The 18,376-nt window shown below is 47.7% G+C and overlaps 2 protein-coding genes across 2 annotated transcripts in view; one reads left to right on the top strand and one right to left on the bottom strand.

The window, feature by feature from the left end:
- SPOCK2 (SPARC (osteonectin), cwcv and kazal like domains proteoglycan 2) overlaps positions 1-12,680 on the top strand; it is a 53,226-nt gene extending 40,546 nt beyond the window's left edge. The window contains exons 6-11 of the mRNA XM_074958969.1: positions 106-220; positions 1,527-1,646; positions 6,635-6,853; positions 8,042-8,104; positions 8,699-8,836; positions 10,222-12,680. Of these exons, the coding sequence (XP_074815070.1) occupies positions 106-220; positions 1,527-1,646; positions 6,635-6,853; positions 8,042-8,104; positions 8,699-8,836; positions 10,222-10,358 (792 nt within the window). The 3' untranslated portion in view covers positions 10,359-12,680. The remainder of the gene's footprint in view (positions 1-105; positions 221-1,526; positions 1,647-6,634; positions 6,854-8,041; positions 8,105-8,698; positions 8,837-10,221) is intronic.
- Positions 11,431-18,376, bottom strand: part of TYSND1 (trypsin like peroxisomal matrix peptidase 1) — a 33,282-nt gene continuing 26,336 nt past the window's right edge. The window contains exon 5 of the mRNA XM_074958958.1: positions 11,431-12,074. The gene's annotated coding sequence lies outside the window, so the exon portion shown is untranslated. The remainder of the gene's footprint in view (positions 12,075-18,376) is intronic.

The following is an 18,376-nucleotide window of genomic DNA, read 5'->3' as shown; positions in this document are numbered from 1 at the left end:
TCCTTTGCCATTCAAGAATCAAACATGGTTTGGGTGGTGTGAGCTGCAGAGTACTCAGAGCGGGATCATGCTTATTACACTGACTCTTCCTGCTCCTTCTCTCAGTGTAAACTGGAGCAGCAAGCCTGCCTGACCAGCAAGCAGCTGGCAGTGAAGTGTGAGGGCCAGTGCCCCTGCCCGACCGAGCATGGCCCCACCTCAACCACAGATGTCAAACAAGGTAAGAGAGAGGCTGCTATCTAGTTTGTTTTATTCCCCATGGATATAAAATAAATAAGCAAAGTGCATGTCCTGTGATGGGGAGGACAGGACACAAAGAATAATGTGCCAGCACAGCTGGTCTTGGGCTCGTGGACTAGGTCAGTGAGATAGTTCCTTGCCCTCCATCTCCCAAACAAAATACATGAAAGAACCCATCTCCTGCTGCAGGAGAAGTGGAGCCTAGCTGCTTCTGCTAGAGTCAGTGTGCATAATTTGAAATGTTTTCCAGGGACAATTCTGTAAAGCAGAAGGCAGTTCAGGAGCCACTAAGACCCCTCAGCCATTGGGCTTTGTGTACCATATTACTTCTGCATGTCAGTACCTTGGATGCTAAATAAATAATCAATAGTGATAAGAGAGGAGAAGGCAAATGGAGGGTCAGCTCCAATGAATGGCAAAACTTCCTTTGACTACAGTGGGAGCTGTCTTGGCTCTAAAGGCAGAGCCTGTAGTAGGGAGAGGGAGTCTAACAGACACAGAAGGGAGAGCAAGAGGTGAAGGCACAAAGCAGGAAGAAGGAGAAAAGAATGGAAATCAAAGGGGTTGCAAGAGAGAATGAGAGAGGAGAAAAGATGAGTGCATGAGGGACAGTACGGACAGGAGTCCAGTGAGATGGACGATGTTGTAACAATATGGAAGTGCCAGCAGACACGTTCAGGCAGCATACTGTTTCCTGGAGCGAACTGTTTGGAAGAGACACCTCCTGGGGATCTGTCTGAGAAGCCAGGAGGTCGAAGAAGCCAAGTTGTAAGCAGCCCCAATAGAGCTAGAGTTTGTTCATTAACCCTGCGTCAGAGTGATCTCTTATATGGCAGAAGATCTAGGCGCAACTAAGCATAGAACAGCTGTGGAGAAAAGGAGCTGAGAGAGAGAGAGAGAGAGAGAGGTCATCCAAGGGCAGGCTAAGTGCCCAGCCCAGAAACCTGGGGAAGGTGTGAGGGTGGTGGTGCCAGCGAAGATTGGGGAGTGCTGGTTGTTGTGGGGTTCACTAGCTGCAGGAGTGCATTCATTAGGGGAGACCTTTTGGGACTGCCTACCCATCTTTCTCCTTTTACTTCTCTCCACCCTAGAGACTATGACAACAGGCCTCCTTTATCACGATCCCCAGAAATGGTGGGTACCTCTGTTTCCATGCTCCCAAAGCCATGTTTATGCCCCATGCTAGGTAACTACCCTAGCTATCCAATAATGGCATCCATTTCCATCCTCCCAGCCCTTGCTGGCGGCTGGGGTGCTTGTTTAATAGTTTGCCATTTAATTTCCAGAGACTTGTACCGGGCAGGACTTAGCAGACCTGGGGGACCGTCTGCGGGACTGGTTCCAGCTCCTACATGAGAACTCCAAGCAGAACAGTTCTGGAAACCCAGGGGCCAATCCAGTGAATGGTACGGAAACTGCAGATCTGTCATTTATGGACACACTAACCCCCTCCCTCATGCTGGTTGTGATGAAACGGGAACAAAGGTCTGCAGAGTGATGGAGACTGTGCTCAGTGCAGTCAGGTCTGGTGCATGCATTTCAGTTTGCTAACTTCAGTGTCCATTAGTTCCATTCTTCCTGCCTCTGTGGCAGAGTGGGCTGAAATGCAGACCATGATTAATATGTTCTAGGATTTCTCATATTGGGGCACTACAATTGAACCTTTGCCCCTTATCCAATATGGATAGCCACTATCCTACCATATAACTGCTAAGTATCCAGACACCTGCTCCTCTTGCCTCTTGTTGTTGTCACTAGTTTAATGGTGACACAGGCATATCTTTTTAATACAGTATCACCCTATCTCAAAAAGAACACAGCAGAAAAAGGAAGGTCCAGCGAAAGGCCATATAAATAATTAGACTTTCCTCCCCATAAAGGGGAGGGAAATATGTAGATTGGGATGATTTCCTTTAGAGAAGGCAAATAAAGAGGCTGTTGTTAGAGGTATATAATAACAAACAGTAAATATGGTATAAAGAAGGTGAATCAGGTGCTACTATTTATTCATGTGTTTAGCTACGTATATGGCCCCCATTCATGCACTATCTGAGCACCTCAGTCTGTGATATATTTCTCCTCGCAACACCTTTATGAAATAGGTGAGTGCTATTAACCCTGTTTTACAGATGGGGATTGAGGCACAGAAAGGCTAAATGACTTCCCCGTGGTCACACAGGAAGTCTGTGGCAGAACTGGGAGTTGAACCCCACTCTCAGACTATACCCATTCCTCTCCACTTTTTGACCTTTCTCATAATTCAAGAACAAGGAGGCCTTCAATTAAATGAAAAGGCAGCAAATTTACAACTGATAAAAATACATCCTTTTTTACACAACACCTAATTAATCTGTGGAACTCACTGTCACAATGTATTTTGAAGAGAAGAACTTAGTAGGGCTCAAACAAGGAATAGACATTGAGCTATGTAATCAGAATTTCTTCCATGGTTTCATTACAGACGGAACAAGGAGCAATGGTCTCAAATCGCTGTGGGGGAGGTTTAGGTTGGATATTAGGAAAAACTTTTTCACTAGGAGGGTGGTGAAGCACTGGAATGGGTTACCTAGGGAGGTGGTGGAATCCCCTTCCTTAGAGGTGTTTAAGGTCAGACTTGACAAAGCCCTGTCTGGGATGATTTAGTTGGGGATTGGTCCTGCTTTGAGCAGGGGGTTGGACTAGATGACCTCCTGAGGTCCCTTCCAACCCGGATATTCTATGATTCTGTGATTAGCCAGGATAAAAATATATAAGGGACATTAACCATCCTGCTTCGGGGCATAAACCAGTCACTCTGTGGCATGCATGCACTAGGCTTTTTTGCCCCAGATCTCCCACCATTGCTTCCACCAGTCCAGCTCTCCTGGTTATAGTGACAGCGGGAGTGCTAGTGACAATGGGACTCCAGGCGGCCCCAGCGTTTGAAGCATCCCGTGGTCTAACCTTGCTTCTAACACATCTACATGGCCCAGTGCTTCGACGTCTGTGTCTGCCAGCAACTTGTCTATGCCAGTGCTGACAACAGTGGAGCTGCATCAGGGCTACAGCCACAGTGGGTGAATTCCCTGATGCTGCCAGTGGTGACATGGGGCCAGATTCCTAGCTGGTGTAAATCAGTGTAGTACCGTTGGCTTCAACAGCCAACATTCCAATTTACATCAGCTGAGGAGCTGGGCCAAGACTTGTGTATTGGATCTCCATTCCTCTATTCCTAAATCAGGTCTAATGCAAATGATGTGGTGTCTCCTCACCAAAGGGAGCATAGATTATTGGACTGGAAGAGCAAAATTACCAGTGGCCTGCCACTGAGAAGGGGATGAGATCTGGGGCAGGCCTGGCCCATGTGTGCTGGCTGACGTGTCTAAAAGGCTTTCGGGTGAGCTGTGGAAGTCCTGTGCTGCAAGACGCATTCACTGACAACAGTGTTGTGAGTTGCCAGTGGATCGTTCCATTCAGGGCAGCTGTCTGACATGCCACGTATGTCCCTCAGCATGAGAAGTATTTGACATGCTGGGTACCTTTTTCACAACCTATGTTCTTAATCTAGATCAGCCGAGCTCAAATTAGACCTACTGATGTCATGTGCATTTTGGTGAGGGGCCTGAGTGACAGAGGCGGCAGGCAGGGCTTATGGTAGATGTCAGTGTCCTGGGGGCAGATGGGGAAACAGGGCACAGTGAGGTGCAGTAACAGGGCTGCTTTCCCTGACATCAGCCTCGTAGCTGATAGCCCAGAGGCTACAGATGTGCCACACTAAGATGGGAGATTGCAGGCTGCTGATGAAACCCACAGGGCTGAGAAGTATCCAGCAGGGAGGGTTGGGTGAATGAGTTCCAGTGCAAGATGCATGGGGGGGGGGGGGTGTATATGTGTGTGTGTCTTGATTCTCCACTGTGCCCATGCTCTGCTTAGGTACAGTGGAGAGAGGGTCTATCAGGGAGCCAATTGCAGCTCCCTAATTTTCAGTTGCTGGCATCAGCATTAGTTAAAGCTGCAGGGGGTAGGATCCCTCAGGGGCCTTCCACCTATGGAGAACTGGACAAAATGGATGCTAACTCCTCTACTCCCCTTCCCTACCTGACACTCTTCTCCTTCCCCTTACACTGGGACAGAGGTTTCCAGTGCAAGAGACATGGTGGAGCTTACTGCTCTAGCTTTATTCTGGTGGAGAGTCCCCCTACACACATCCGGGGGAATCTCCAACTGTTTTACATTCACTTTTCACCACGTAGTGAACTTGGTGGCAGAGAATCTGGCTTATAATCTCAGGGGGAGAGAACGTTGTTCCAGGATAAGGACAATGTGTTATATAAATACCAAGATGAAGCTGGTGCATTTTCAGATAGGACCCATACCTTGTTGTTGGACAACCTTGTGCTGTGACCTTACGAGACCTACCGCTGTAAGCAGGGTTGGATCAGGACAGAATTTGGCAGGGAAAACTCCACAGAACATCTAGGTGCTACAGGAAGTGGGGCTGATATCCTTCCTTTTGAGTCAGTGCAGGACCAATGTTCTAGCCTGGGGCTAGTTGGACATCGGGTTCCTTGTGTGGCTGTTTTTAAGATCTCAAAGCAGGTTCCTGACCACATGTGGTTATTAAAGATCCTTTTTGTAAGAATAGGCATGTCAGCGCAGGAGTCCCAGTCAGATTCCAGCCTGGATAATTTCATTCTGCCTATCTGAACTCCCTTTAGTTTCAGCGGGAACTGAAATCCTTGAAATCCTAGGCTGAACTGTTGTGTAGTACTGCTGTGCTTTGCTAAACAGCTCCCATATTCCACTCTGGAGGCAGCCGCATCTCGGAAGTGAATGAAATGATGATATAAATCTCCTGTGACAATGTTCTGTTGAAATGTCTTTATGATTCCAGTGATGCGTGGTGATCAGACCATTTTATCTGATGGATTTTGGTGCAGTGGAGTAAATCTTACTGCATGTGCCATTATTAACCTGCTGCATTCTGGTTGGCTTTGAGACTATCCCAGTGGTATGTTATGGCCAATCCGAGGGCCTACTATGCAGGTGAAAAGATGATAGTTTTTAATGCATACAGAGCTTTTCTGAGTGGCTGAAAGTGTCCACTGTGTAACTTTTAGGAGTGAATAAAGGTTGGTCGTGCAGAAACCTGGCTGGTTGGGGTTGTAGCCGTTATTGTGTTAGATACGCACTGGTCAGGCAGAATAATGAGAGAGGTCTCTGCATGGCCAGTCAGCTCTGTCAACTGCTGTGAGCACCAGTAAGGCAAACACTTCAGTGTGCCTATTAAACCGGAGTCCCTCCCTGTCCCCGTAGTGGGCTCTGGTTGGTCCCGAAGCACATGTGGAGTGTGAAGTGAGCTCAGTCAGGAGGAATCTGGTTAGTTTAAATGTCAGTGAACAAAAATCTCTGAGCTGATTGCTCCCTGGGGGGAATTTGTTTGATGAAATCAGCAGTAGGAGCTGTGTTTGAGGCAGACACTTCTCTGCCACCCCCTCCTGTGAGCTTTCCCCCCCTCAGCTCTGATAATCAGAGCCATGGGCTATGTTTGTTTTCTCCAGCTGCTAGGAAGTCCATCCAGAGCCAAACTGGCAGCTGCTTTGTACCCTTTGTGAATAGGGAAAGGGAAGCGGGGTTTGAAGAGTGTTGCCCAGAGACTCAGCCTAACAATCCTCTGTGCTGTGCGGATCTGTGTGTAGCTGGCAGGGATTACAGTTCACGACAGGGCAGGACTCATAGGGTGAAGCACTCAGACTCCCCACTGCTGCAGTGCTCAACTTTTATGCCCTGTGATCCGCCCTGTAGTTCTTCCTGACCTCCTTCACCCTGTATAAATTTGTCCTGCAGCAGAGATCCACTCCATCCCAATGTCATGGTTCCTTAGGCCACATCAGCATTATGGCCTCATGTCAGGGCACTGTCACAATGTCAGGGCATTTCACCAGCCCTCAAAAGGAAGCATTCGTGACAAAATTGGCCTGGCCTCTGAAAATAAAGAGTGTGTAGCAGCCTGTTTGCCCCAGTCTGGCACCTCATGCCAGCTCGCCATTCACTCTGACACACAAAGGACACAGCAAGGGGTGCTGTTCTTGGGTGAGAAGAAGTAGACGCACTTCAGCTGATAACGCCTAAATGATTTTGCAGACTATCTGACAAGGAAAGCCGCTATCCCAGGACAGTCCCCAGTCTTCATTTTTCTCCCTTTTATTTTCTGTCCTGAATCCCGTGATTATGCACACAATTCAGCCGGTGAGTTTGACCATTGCCAACAACCCACCCTTCCAGGAGACACTGCCATCTGACAGTACCTGTGTGCATGGTGTGGGTGAGGGGATAAAGGCACTTTTGATTTGACTAATTCCTCTCTCTCTGCTGTTCCCTGTCTTTCTCCTGCACTCCCTCGGTTTGCTCACAGTACTAGACAAGAGCCTGGTGGCCAGTTGCAAGGATTCCATTGGCTGGATGTTTTCCAAGCTAGACACAAACAATGACCTTTTCCTGGACCAGACAGAGCTCGCAGCGATCAACCTAGACAAGTATGAGATTTGCATCCGGCCCTTCTTCAACTCCTGTGACACCTATAAGGATGGCCACGTCTCCACCGCCGAATGGTGCTTCTGCTTCTGGAGAGAAAGTGCGTCGTCACCAGATTTCCTTTAGAGAGAGCGCTGTTTTGTATGGGCTTCTCAGTCAGCAATTCTATATGGCTATCGAATAGTCAGTAACCTCACCAAATGTCTGCCCGCTTCTGTAAAGCCCCAGCAGGTTTGGCTGTCTTAAAAAGTCAGATTACAGAAACCCCCTCCTACTGTGTCCCATTGCAGCAGAAAAGGTCACCTGGGGTGCCTCTGCTGTCAGGTCCCAGGACAGAAATCTCTAGCGTATTTTCAGAAAAGGCTCCTACCTTTCTTACTGTCTTCCTCACTTCCTCTGACAGTTCACCAGAGCCAGGCTTTGGTCATGTTCAGGGCCTAGTGTAAGATACATCTGTTCAGACAGGCTATTAACTGAATTTCAGGATGGCGGCATGCAGTGATTCCCAGGCAGTGATGGTAGCCATTGCTCTAGCATTTGTCTTTTGACCACTTTCTGGTCAAAAAGCAGCGAGGCAGCCAGATGCCAGACAAGGGGCTACAGTAATATATATACTGCTATAAATAAATATAAAGGGCAGTAAAGAGCAGAATGCACTTAGAAAACAGTCACCCCACCTAACATTTCCATTGAAGTCCAATATGACATTATACAATGAACTGGTTGAGGCACTGATGATGAATGGATAGCTCAGTGGTTTGAGCATTGGTCTGCTAAACCCAGGGTTGTAAGTTCAATCTTTGAGGGGGCCATTTAGGGGTCTGGGACAAAAATTGGAGATTGGTCCTGCTTTGAGCAGGGGGTTGGACTAGATGACCTCCTGAAGTCCCTTCCAACCCTAACCTTCTATGATTCTATGAATGGGAAGATCTTGACAGAAGAGCCACTGTTTCAGACTGTGTCATTCTAACAGGGAGTGAGACCAAGAGGAAGTTAACTAAGAACCTGACTGTGTCCAAGGCTCTCGATTCCACTAGCCGGGGAGGGCGGGGGGCGGGGTGGGAAGGCTCCCTGATCAGCATATAAAGGAAGCTGGGAGGAGTGGGGTTGGATGAGGACAGAGATTGAGCAAACCTGGTTCTTCTGACCAATTTAAGGCGATCGTCACCCCCCGTTCACCACCAATCCCCTGGCCACCTCTGAAAGAGGAGTCCTCCCTAAATAGAAACAGGCATGCATGCTGAGATGCCCACTTAGCTCTAAGAGGTGTTTGCTTTGGGTATTACAGAGCCCCCCTGTCTTGTGGAGCTGGAGAGGATCCAGATCCAAGAAGCAGCAAAAAAGAAACCTGGTGAGTCATGAGCCATGTGAACTTCCCAGTAACAATGGATGGGATGGACTTCTCTCCCCTTGTAGCAGGATCTAGTCCTGGCACAGCTTCTGGCCTCTGGGCTTGACATTGCTAACAATCTTGGTTAATCATGGTTGTGAAGTTCTCTCGCCCTTCACATTCCTTCTGAGCAGAGTTGATATCTGCCTCTGCCCCTTCACCTCCCTATAGTTGAGCTGTGACCCATCTCAGAATACCAGTATGATATTTCTCACTGTGATGCATGAGGTGTTACTCTGAGTTAGTGCTGGACTCATCTGAGACCTTGTTACAAGATGTATGCAGCTGTGACATTCTTACTTCATGAGCTCGTCCCCATAACTTCTGATAAATGCAGTCTGTGACCTGCCCCTTTGTGCATGCTCCTGGTATTTCACCTTCTTGTGAGGCAGCGTCCACTGCAGGTTGCTGGATTTCTGAGATGTTTGTTCAGTAACTCTTTTTAGAACAGCTGATTGCACCTCCATGTTTCAAATGCAGCAGTAGCTGTTATACAGTACATTTCCTGTTCTCAAACTGGACCCAATTTTGGAGACGCCTGTCATTTTCCCCCAGGTGTTTTCATTCCAAGCTGTGATGAGGATGGGTACTACAGGAAGATGCAGTGTGACCAGAGCAGTGGGGAGTGCTGGTGTGTTGACCAGCTTGGCCTGGAGCTGACAGGAACACGGATACGTGGAAACCCGGACTGTGGTAAGGACACTGGAGGGAGGAGAGGGAAGTATTCATGTCCTCCTGACTTGGCAATGAATGAGCATTGCATCACAGAGGAGCAGCTCTGGCTGTGCTGTTGCTTCAAGAAGAGGCAGGTGACTATCACAGGAGGCATGCAGAGCAAGCACGCCTGCAAAGCCTGCACCCAAAGGGTCACCAAAGCCTGTGCCTGCATGTTAAGGACTCAGGAAATTTGGATTCAGATTCATAGATCTTTAAGGCCACAAAGGCCCATTGTGATCACCTAGCCTGGCCTGCATAACACAGGCCATAGGGCCTCCTCCAATGATTCCTGCATTGAGTCCAATAGATGTGAGATTAGGTCATAGCAAATGAAAACAAACCTCATCCTAGTCCAGAGGTGGGCAAACTACGGCCTGGGGCCACATCCGGCCCGCAGGACCATCCTGCCTGGCCCTTGAGCTCCTGGCCAGGGAGGCGAGCCCCCGGCCCTTCCCTTGCTGTCCCGCCTCCCCCGCAGCCTCAGCTCGCCGTGCCGCCAGCACTCTGGGCGGTGGGTCTGTGAGCTCCTGCCGGGCAGTGCAGCAGCATAGCTGGCTCCAGCTGGGCAGCGTGGCTGCCAGTCCTGCTGCTCTGAGTGGCATGGTAAGGGGGCGGGGGAGTTGGATAAGGGGCAGGGAGCAGGGGGGTGGTTGGATGGGGCGGAGGTTCGGGGGGGGGCTGGTCGGGGACGGGAAACGGGGGGTTGGATAGGCGTGGGAGTCCCGGGGGCCCTGTCAGGGGGTGGGGGTGTGGATAGGGGTCGGGGCAGTCAGGGGACAGGGAGCCGGGGGGGGTTGGATAGGGTGGGGGATTCTGAGGGGGGCAGTCAGGGGGCAGGAAGTGGGAGGGAGTAGACAGGGGTGGGGGCCAGGCTGTTTTGGGAAGCCTTCCCTACCCGGCCCTCTGTACAGTTTTGGAACCCCGATGTGGCCCTCAGGCCAAAAAGTTTGCCCACCCCTGTCTTAGTCCCTAATGGATGTTCATTTACATTGTAAAACCATTACCCACTTTGGCACAGTTTGCCCTGAATAGAGGATGGTGCTTGAGGAGTACCTCAGATTGGGATAGCAGGGATGTGGTAAGGACAGAGGTACACTGGGAGACCTGTGTCAAGGCCTGGGGCTGGGATAGAAGGGCCGCTGCTGGGGAAGAATGGTTGCATTGTTAGAACCGGGCAGGGCTGAGTTTGCGCACCTTCCTCTGTGGGTATGTCTACACTGTCATTGCAGGCAACTTGAGTAGACATCCCCAAGCTAGTTTTAATCTAGCTGGCTCCTTCTTTCAGCCTACAGCAGTGTTGTGAGGTACGCTGGGCTCCCAGCTAAGCGATTTCCCTAACTCGCGCTGTCGTCTTGTTGTAGATGACATAGTTGGGTTCTCGGGGGATTTTGGGAGTGGCGTTGGATGGGAGGATGAGGAAGAGAAAGAGACTGAGGAAGCTGGAGAAGAGGCTGAAGAAGAGGAGGGAGAGGCAGACGACGGAGGCTACATATGGTAGAAGCGGAGAAGAGCACAGTTTGGTCGGGATGCTGGCAGCAAGGCGTGACAGCAGTCAAACTCGAAGGAGATGAGCAGCTTAATGAGATGATCAGGAAACACAGTTGAATGTAACTTACTATAGTAGAAAAAGTGTGTGTGCGCATGTGTGTGTGTGTGGATGCTTGGAGTGCTATTTACAATGCCCCAGGGACACCCTGCATTCTCCCAATATAGCTGAAAGCACCACTGTAGCAAAGCAAAAGTAAAAAGCAGTCTGCAGTATTGATTCAATTGGGGGTTTTTGTTCCACTTTTAGGTCTGTATTGATAAATATTTCAGATCATGGGCAAACCCCCCCCGCCCCCCAGCGTGCACATGCTCACACATACCAATACCCAAATGCATATTCACAGCCATGTTAACCACTGAGTAAAAAAAACCCACCAGTAATTAACACCTTGGTATATGAATCTGGCTGCTGAGCTTGCTCACCACTGACTTAAGCAGTTGCACATTGCAAACACCTCAGAAAATTACAGGAGCGTTTCCCAGTCTGCATTGTAGCACATGCACTGCCATGAATGACAGGCTGTACTAGTGTGCAGTCCTTCACTTGCCTAAAGTTTAGGTGAAGAATTGTATGGCCATGGTCCAAAGGCAGGGCTGTACCCAGTGGGGGTGAGATCGAATTGTCCTTGGGCCTGTTTGAGATTCCTGTTTCTTGGGGGAAATTAACTGGTAAGGATATTGCGTCTTGCTGTTGAAAGCAATGCTCTCATGGTAGGTCAGTGACTGTTTAGGCACCTGTGGCTGGCTCAGCTACCTTAAAACCAAAAGGGGTATTGAAGTTTTTTGTCAAACAGATTGATCGTGAATTAATTCTGTATCTTCTAGTGGCACAGAAAAGAGGATCAGGCACTTAGCCTTGCAGACCATTTTAATCACGGGGCAAAGTTTTGATCAATGATTTTAATAACCTTTTTGACCTTGCATGATGAAAAAACAAACTGCATTGTCAGACTCATTACAATAAGAGCCCAAGAAAACCTGTTCTGTACCCACTTCCTTCCCATCCATCCGCTGTTGTCCAGTGCCAGCTTCTGGCAGTCAGAGGTTTAGGGATACTCAGAGCATGGGGGTGTGTCCCTGACCATCTTGGCTAAGAGCCACTGATGGTCTTGGAGAAAGCGTACCTTGCAGCTGGTACAGGCGGGACAAACCATGAACTAACAGGATCGGATAGGCACATGCTGTCCTATGAAAACCCAAAAGCTTGGCTGGAACCTGACTCAGATTGGTAGTGCCCAAAAGCCGTCACTATCTGATACCCATTAGTGGGGCCAGGTGAAATGTATTGGTGGTGTCAGTCCATTTATTAGGGATTGTGGGGGAGGGGAAGAGGAAGGTTCAATGACAATGGGTGATCACGTAGACTGCAGCTTTGTTTTGTCCATTGATTAGAATTTTGTGTGTGTGTAAGCGAGATGTCTTGTGGGCTTCAGAATACTCCTTACAGTGTTCTACTCTTTGCAAAGCTGGGAGCTGCTTAGACCAGTAGAACTGGCTATAAGGCTGTCCATTTAGCTTCTTGAAACCATTGTGTAATTCCAGCCACTATTTCCATTATCAGTCCCAGAAAGCCTCCATGTAGCAGATGATGAGATGAGGGACTAGTGGCAACATAGCTCCAGGTCGCATCTTTCCCTGTTCGTGGGAGTATTCTGCCACCTTCACCCTGTCAGAAAAGGGGAAACAAAGTCTGAAAGGTCAGTTTTTTTTGTAAGATGTAGAGCACTTTCCTTCCCCTCTAGGAGACAAGGCATTTACTGAATATGAACAATGCATGTACCAGTGTTTTTTGTCATTGCTCTCTCTGGAAAGCACCTACGGTTTCCTTCTGTTCAGTTTGTGTGTCCATCGGGGTTGGGCTGAGGTATTTTTAGTCACTTTTGAATGTTCTGTTAGTCACTGGACGATTGAGAAGCTCTGATGAGCTGGAAAAGTCAATGCTATGGGTTTTACTACAGAAGAACCAGCTCCCCAAGAACTCGTATTTAAAGGCAGGAAGTCTAGGTTAGTGAGGCATAGGAAGCAACTTGGTGAGGAGCATGGGGACACAGTGCAGCAGAAGATGAAGACAGATGTGAAAATGACATTCCTTCAGTGAAAGAAAAGACATCTCCCCACTTGCGGAACAGCCACCCACCCCCTATCTTCAGTGCAGCCTCCATGACCGTAAACTGGGTGTCTGCTCTTGGCTTAAGAAGGTTGGTTCGCTTTTTTTGATGGAGACACTCACAGTGAGCAGGTTTCAGAGTAACAGCCGTGTTAGTCTGTATTCGCAAAAAGAAAAGGAGTACTTGTGGCACCTTAGAGACTAACCAATTTATTTGAGCATGAGCTTTCGTGAGCTGCATCCGATGAAGTGGGCTGTAGCTCACGAAAGCTTATGCTCAAATAAATTGGTTAGTCTCTAAGGTGTCACAGTGAGCGCACACACACACACACACACACACAAAAAGGGGCTTAATCCTATTCCCATTACGTCAGTGTAAGATTTGCCACTGACTTAACTGGAAGCTGGATTTGACCAAGCTATGTTAATTTCAGTTTGATGGAATGGCCCCCAGCAATCAGATGCTAATATTGTAAGTGTGGCCCTGTCGGCATATGGGTGTGTGACTTGAAAGGCCTGTGCATGTGTGCGCAGTGTAAACATGTGTCCCAGTACGGAGAGAGAGAGTGTGGGTGTGTGGTAAAATAGTGATAGCCAGCTTGGCTTACATTGGGCATTCCAGATCTTATGTGACATTAAGTCTAACAGTCTGAACCGGAAGCTCAATGTGCTACAATCCGAGTAAACCCAAATAATATGCTTGCAATGATACCACATTAGAGAACACTGTTATGTAGCCAGCTGTGATAATAAACACACCTTGCTGTGTGGAACGCTTTACATTCCTTTCCGCCCAGTCTCTCTCTAATAAATACAGACAGCTTATCCCTCTTTATTCAGCTATTTCTCCTGATCTTCTGAGGAAAGACTAATTGACCATGACTGATGAGGGGACACTGTAGTTGAATGTGCCACTCCCGAAGGGGATGACCTTCTCAGTCGGTGCGCTACTTGAAATGTTCTGTTTTTCTTAGAGTTTGTGTTTAGTATTGGATTTTTTCCCCCATCAGCATCACCTCATAAACCATAACACATGCTTGACCTTTCATTTCTAAAAGCTCATTATTACATCCCACCCGTTGTCGTTGCCTTTTGGGGCAGTTCCAGTCTCTTTTGTTTGCTTCATGCCTGCTTGTCTCTGGTTCTGGAGTTGCTTCCAGTTGTGCACGTTTAATAACCTGTAAATATGTTTTTGAATCAAAGGAGCAATTTTCTAATCCCGAAGCACTCTAGCTATGTGGAGCCCCCTTCTTCCCCCGAGACGGTGGGGCTTGCCGCTGAGTTTTGTGCTAGTTATTAAGGCATCGGAGTCCTTTGGTCTCAACCAGGCTCAAGGCTGCACTGGTTGTGCTAGGATTCAGTTCAGCAGTGAAAGACTCCACTGGAGGTGTTTGCCTCTGCTAACAAGGCCTATATTGTTGCAGAGGTCAGCTCCTCCTTTAGCTGCAGAAGCCAAAATATGAACAAAGGAACAAACACACAAATCATCTGCAGCCTTTTGCTTTCCAGAGCTCTACCTCCCTGCCAACACGCACACAAGGTAGTTTAACAACAGGAATACCCTCCTTACTCTAATTTTTCACCTATGTGTTGGGATTCTTGTTTGTTTAATTGACACCACCACCATTCCCATAGGAATCAGCTGCGATATCACCACCATCTCCTTAGCAAGCAGCTCGGCCATCGCACCTGCCCACATCATAAGCAGTTGTGCTAGCACAATGTGTCATTGGCAGGAGGGGAGTTAGGAGAGGAAATGTCTAGCTACGCCTGTTTTGTTAAAGTTTTTTTTCTTAAGAATGAACTAAGCCATTGCAATATCTATGACTGGCCTTCTGACCCGGTGGCTAGTGATCTTCACTGCTGTGCAGAAGACCTAGCTTCCATTCCTGGGTTCTCAGCCCCAGAGATGGCAGGAGCTAGGAGGGCACTGGAAGCACCAGGCTCAGAGCATCAGAGGAAGGGCCTTGCCTTGCACAGCAGCACACACTCCCTTCCCCTGGAAAAGTAGGAATGGGGCAGCTGGACATGGAAAGGAGTCTTAGCCTTCTGGTCAAGGTGAACAGAATGAGAGGTGGGATCCGGGAAGATGCAAAGTGGGCAGATGGAATCCTAAGGCATGTAGAGGGCACTGTCTCAGCTGTAGGCTTTTCAAGTGTGGCTGATCATTCTCTGTGTTTTTGCATTCAAGCTTCCTGTGGCTCTTTCCCATACACTTCTCTTTTACTATGGAACTACCCTGACTCTACAAAATCTAGCGCCATGGCTTTAAACCTTTTATCCACCTCTTTCTCTCTTCTCTTCCAAACTGGCAATTAGCTCACTGGTGATCGAGAGCTATGTATATTAAAACCACTAATAGATAAGTATTTTGAAGGTGTTCAAAACATGTTCATTTTGTTTTTTAATTATATGCTTAATGAAAGAAACTGACTAACAAAGTTCAGAGAGGAGCAACAGCGTGTAGCCTGAAACATATTAAAATGTCTTATGTGCAATAACTTTGAACTTAGAGTTAAGAATCGTGTTCAAGTGCTTGGATTTCAGTTTGTATATTTAAGTGCTGAAATTGTATCTCTCAGTAATTTTAGATGTTAATCCAAACCAAGTGTTAGAATGTATGTGTGCATTTGATGGGCACTAGCGCGCCAAACATTTCAGTTCTTAGGGCCTCCCTTTTCCCAGCTGTTACACTCCCGTCCTGCTTCACAAGGCCACCAGGGAAAGCTGTTTCACATTGTCTATCTCTGCCTACTACTTAACCTAAGGAAACAAGTACACACACCAAGAAATGAAATATGTTATTTTTAAAAAAATTAATAAAAATTTATAAACACTCTTTTTCCCCCTGCAGTGCTGTCATCTTCTCTGTGTTAAAAGACTCGGGCTGGAGTGTGAATTCAAAATGGCAGCTGACACCCAGGAGGGGAGACTCAAGTTATCCATCTGCTGCAGAGGTAGCATGCTGAGCTCCCGGGGAGGGGAGGGAAGCGTCTTAACTTGCACCTGGCCAGGCTGTTGCCAGACCGCTCTTGCAAGAGTTGGGACAATGCCTCTCAGCCAAGAAGGTGTTGGCCAGAGTGCAAAGTCCTGAAAGCATATGCTACAAAATTAGGGACAATCCTGTAGAGCTTCCAAAAAGAAGGGGAAGAGCCCTTCAGGTTAAAAAATGGCTACATTAGGGCTCTTTCTCATCAGCATCTTACCCCAATTTGCAGAAGCTATCCCAATCCTTCACCTACCATGCCCTCTGTGTTGCTTTCCTACGACCTCCAAGGGGAGACCATGAAGAACATGCCATAGTGGAGAGTTAGAGAACCTCATGGGGTCTAGCTTCTTGCCATGAAGCTTCATGTCCCACTCCCTGTGTGGTGTTGATCCGAGGAGCCATAGAGAGGATTTTTTTCCTCCTTTCCTGTATGTTCTGAACTTCAATATGCGTTCTAGGCTTGTTTCCAGATGCTGACATGGACAGGCTAGTTTATAGAGATACTATAAAACACCTGCGCTGGCATGTCTGAGAAACTTGCCTCTGATATTCTGCATTCCAGTTTCATGGCTGTGCTGTCAATAAGTGGAAAAACTGGCCCATTTTTCAAAAAGTAGCTCTACTACAGGTTGATGCTTCCCTCTCTCCAACCCTTCTCCCCCCCCCCCCCCCCCAAAAAATCACACTGTCTGGCAACTGAGTGACATACGATTCCTCATAGCCAGTTCCCATGAGCAGGTCTACAGTAAAGGAAATGTCTTGTCCCTGTTCACCCACTGATTGCATTAAGGTTTAACAGCCATTTATCCAGTTCAGTTGCAAGTTCAGCCTTCAGCGCACAACAGAAATCTAGCGTAACACCTTGTCAGTGTAATACATTGTCAAAGACTTGGCTCTTGCGCCATCTTGAAACTGTTTTGCGATCATGGGGATTGTTCACTCTCTCTCCCCCTTTAGCTGTGAACTATGTGGCCCACACAGGCAAGAGACAGGATAAGTGTCTTCTGAAAGCTGCATGCCCCTAAAGGGTCTCTGGCCATACACCATATGCTTCTAAAAGGGAGACAGAAAGGCGTCTGCTGAGAGGGAGTGTTATGGAATGAATACTGGCTTCATTTACACTCCTAAACCTGTGCCACACAGGGGACATCATCGTGTACCCTAAAACATTAGCATGGTCAGGTGGCCATGCTGAACTAGGTACAGGCACCACTAAAAACAAAAACGTTACAAGAGGCAATGCAAATTATTGTACAAAGTCCCCTTATGGTTAGGGCTCAAATCTCTCCCTGTATAAAGCCACACGGCAAGTGAACGTTTCAAAAGGCACAGCCGCAGGGTGCAGCAGAGAAAAGACTTCGCCACCTGCCCCAACAGGTAGTGGACATTCATCGTTCTGGAGCCGATGACCACACAATGCTCATACATGCTACAGTGGATGGAATCCTCCCCAGAGCACAACTCTGCAGGGGCTTCTGGGAGCCCTTGCTCAAGCTCTCTGCAGCCTCAGCCCTGAAGACATCAGGGTCCATTGTCTTTCAGGAGAGATGCACTAGGCAAGGCCGCAGCAGCCATATATTGGCACATTAACTTTGGAAAAGAAGACAGGAAGAGACCATTTGTGCAATGTGGTGAGATGGAGCATTCTTGTGTAAGTGCTTTATTTACTTGGGTGTGACAAGCTGTACTTGGTGATTCCTTGGAATTACATGGTCTTAAACTGGCTTTGCAGACAAATAACGTAGTTATTGGATTCAGAGTGGTAGTCGTGTTAGTCTGTATCAGCAAAAAGAACGAGGAGACCATGTGGCACCTTAGAGACTAACAAATTTATTTGATCATAAGCTTATGCTCAAATAAATTTGTTTGTCTCTAAGGTGCCACAAGTCCTCCTCGTTGTTTTTTCTAGTTATTGGACTTTGTGCAACAAAACTTAAACTGCCAGTTAGTTTAGAGGAAAAAAAAAATTCTCTAACTAGGCTGAATTTATCCCTGGTGTAATTCCCTTGAAGTCACTGGACTCACAGAATTTAGCCTATTAGTTAGTATCTAGCCTGTGTGTAAATGAGGAGTAGTTGGTAGGTCAGTAAAACTGATCTATAAAACACTTTAACTGTAAAAATGCTACATGGCATATACAGGGTTAGATCCTTAGCTGGGGCTAGCACTGTTGAAGTCAATGAATCTGTGCCCATTTATAGCAGTGGCGGATCTGGCCCTGACACAAAAAGTTACATTCCCATGTTGTCTGGCACCATAGAGAATACATGCATGTGATGGGAGCATGGCTCAGACTGCACTCTGTGACCCAAATTCAAAGGTGAATATAAGAAAATGTAAACTGTAGCATGCCCGTCACTAAGATTTACATTCACTTACTAACATGTAATGAGAGGGAGCGTGAGTTACATAGACCCTGTAACATCCTGAATGTTAGTTTAACATGCACCATGTTAGAGGCTGGGGTCAAAAGAGAGGAAAGTAAAACGAAAAAAGCAACTACCATGAGGCTGCAACCCATACTCTATTTGGCATACCTTCACCTTCTTCTGTTGCCTCACCCTGTACCCAGTACAGCCTTCCTTACAGCAAGTCCCGGCTGAGTGTAAGAGAGCCCAGCACCGATGCAGCACTGTTCTTCAGCTGAGATGTTAAATAGCAGGCCCTGATGGCTGCCCAGGGAGCTGATATAGATCCTATTGCACTCTCCCCATAACACACTCTTCCATTTTAAATAAGCGTGGCTGGGGATGGATGTGTGGAGACACTCCACAGCCATGGGTGAGCTTTTGCTGAGCCTGTTAAGGCTGGTCGGTTTAGGTATAGTTATTATCCCTGCCCTGTGGGATACCTGCAATATAAAAGGCACTGT

The sequence above is a fragment of the Natator depressus genome, chromosome 7 (assembly GCF_965152275.1).
Source record: "Natator depressus isolate rNatDep1 chromosome 7, rNatDep2.hap1, whole genome shotgun sequence".
NCBI classification, from domain to species: Eukaryota; Metazoa; Chordata; order Testudines; family Cheloniidae; genus Natator; species Natator depressus.
The sequence above is the reverse complement of the archived record's forward strand: the minus strand, read 5'-3'. Positions and strand labels throughout refer to the sequence as shown.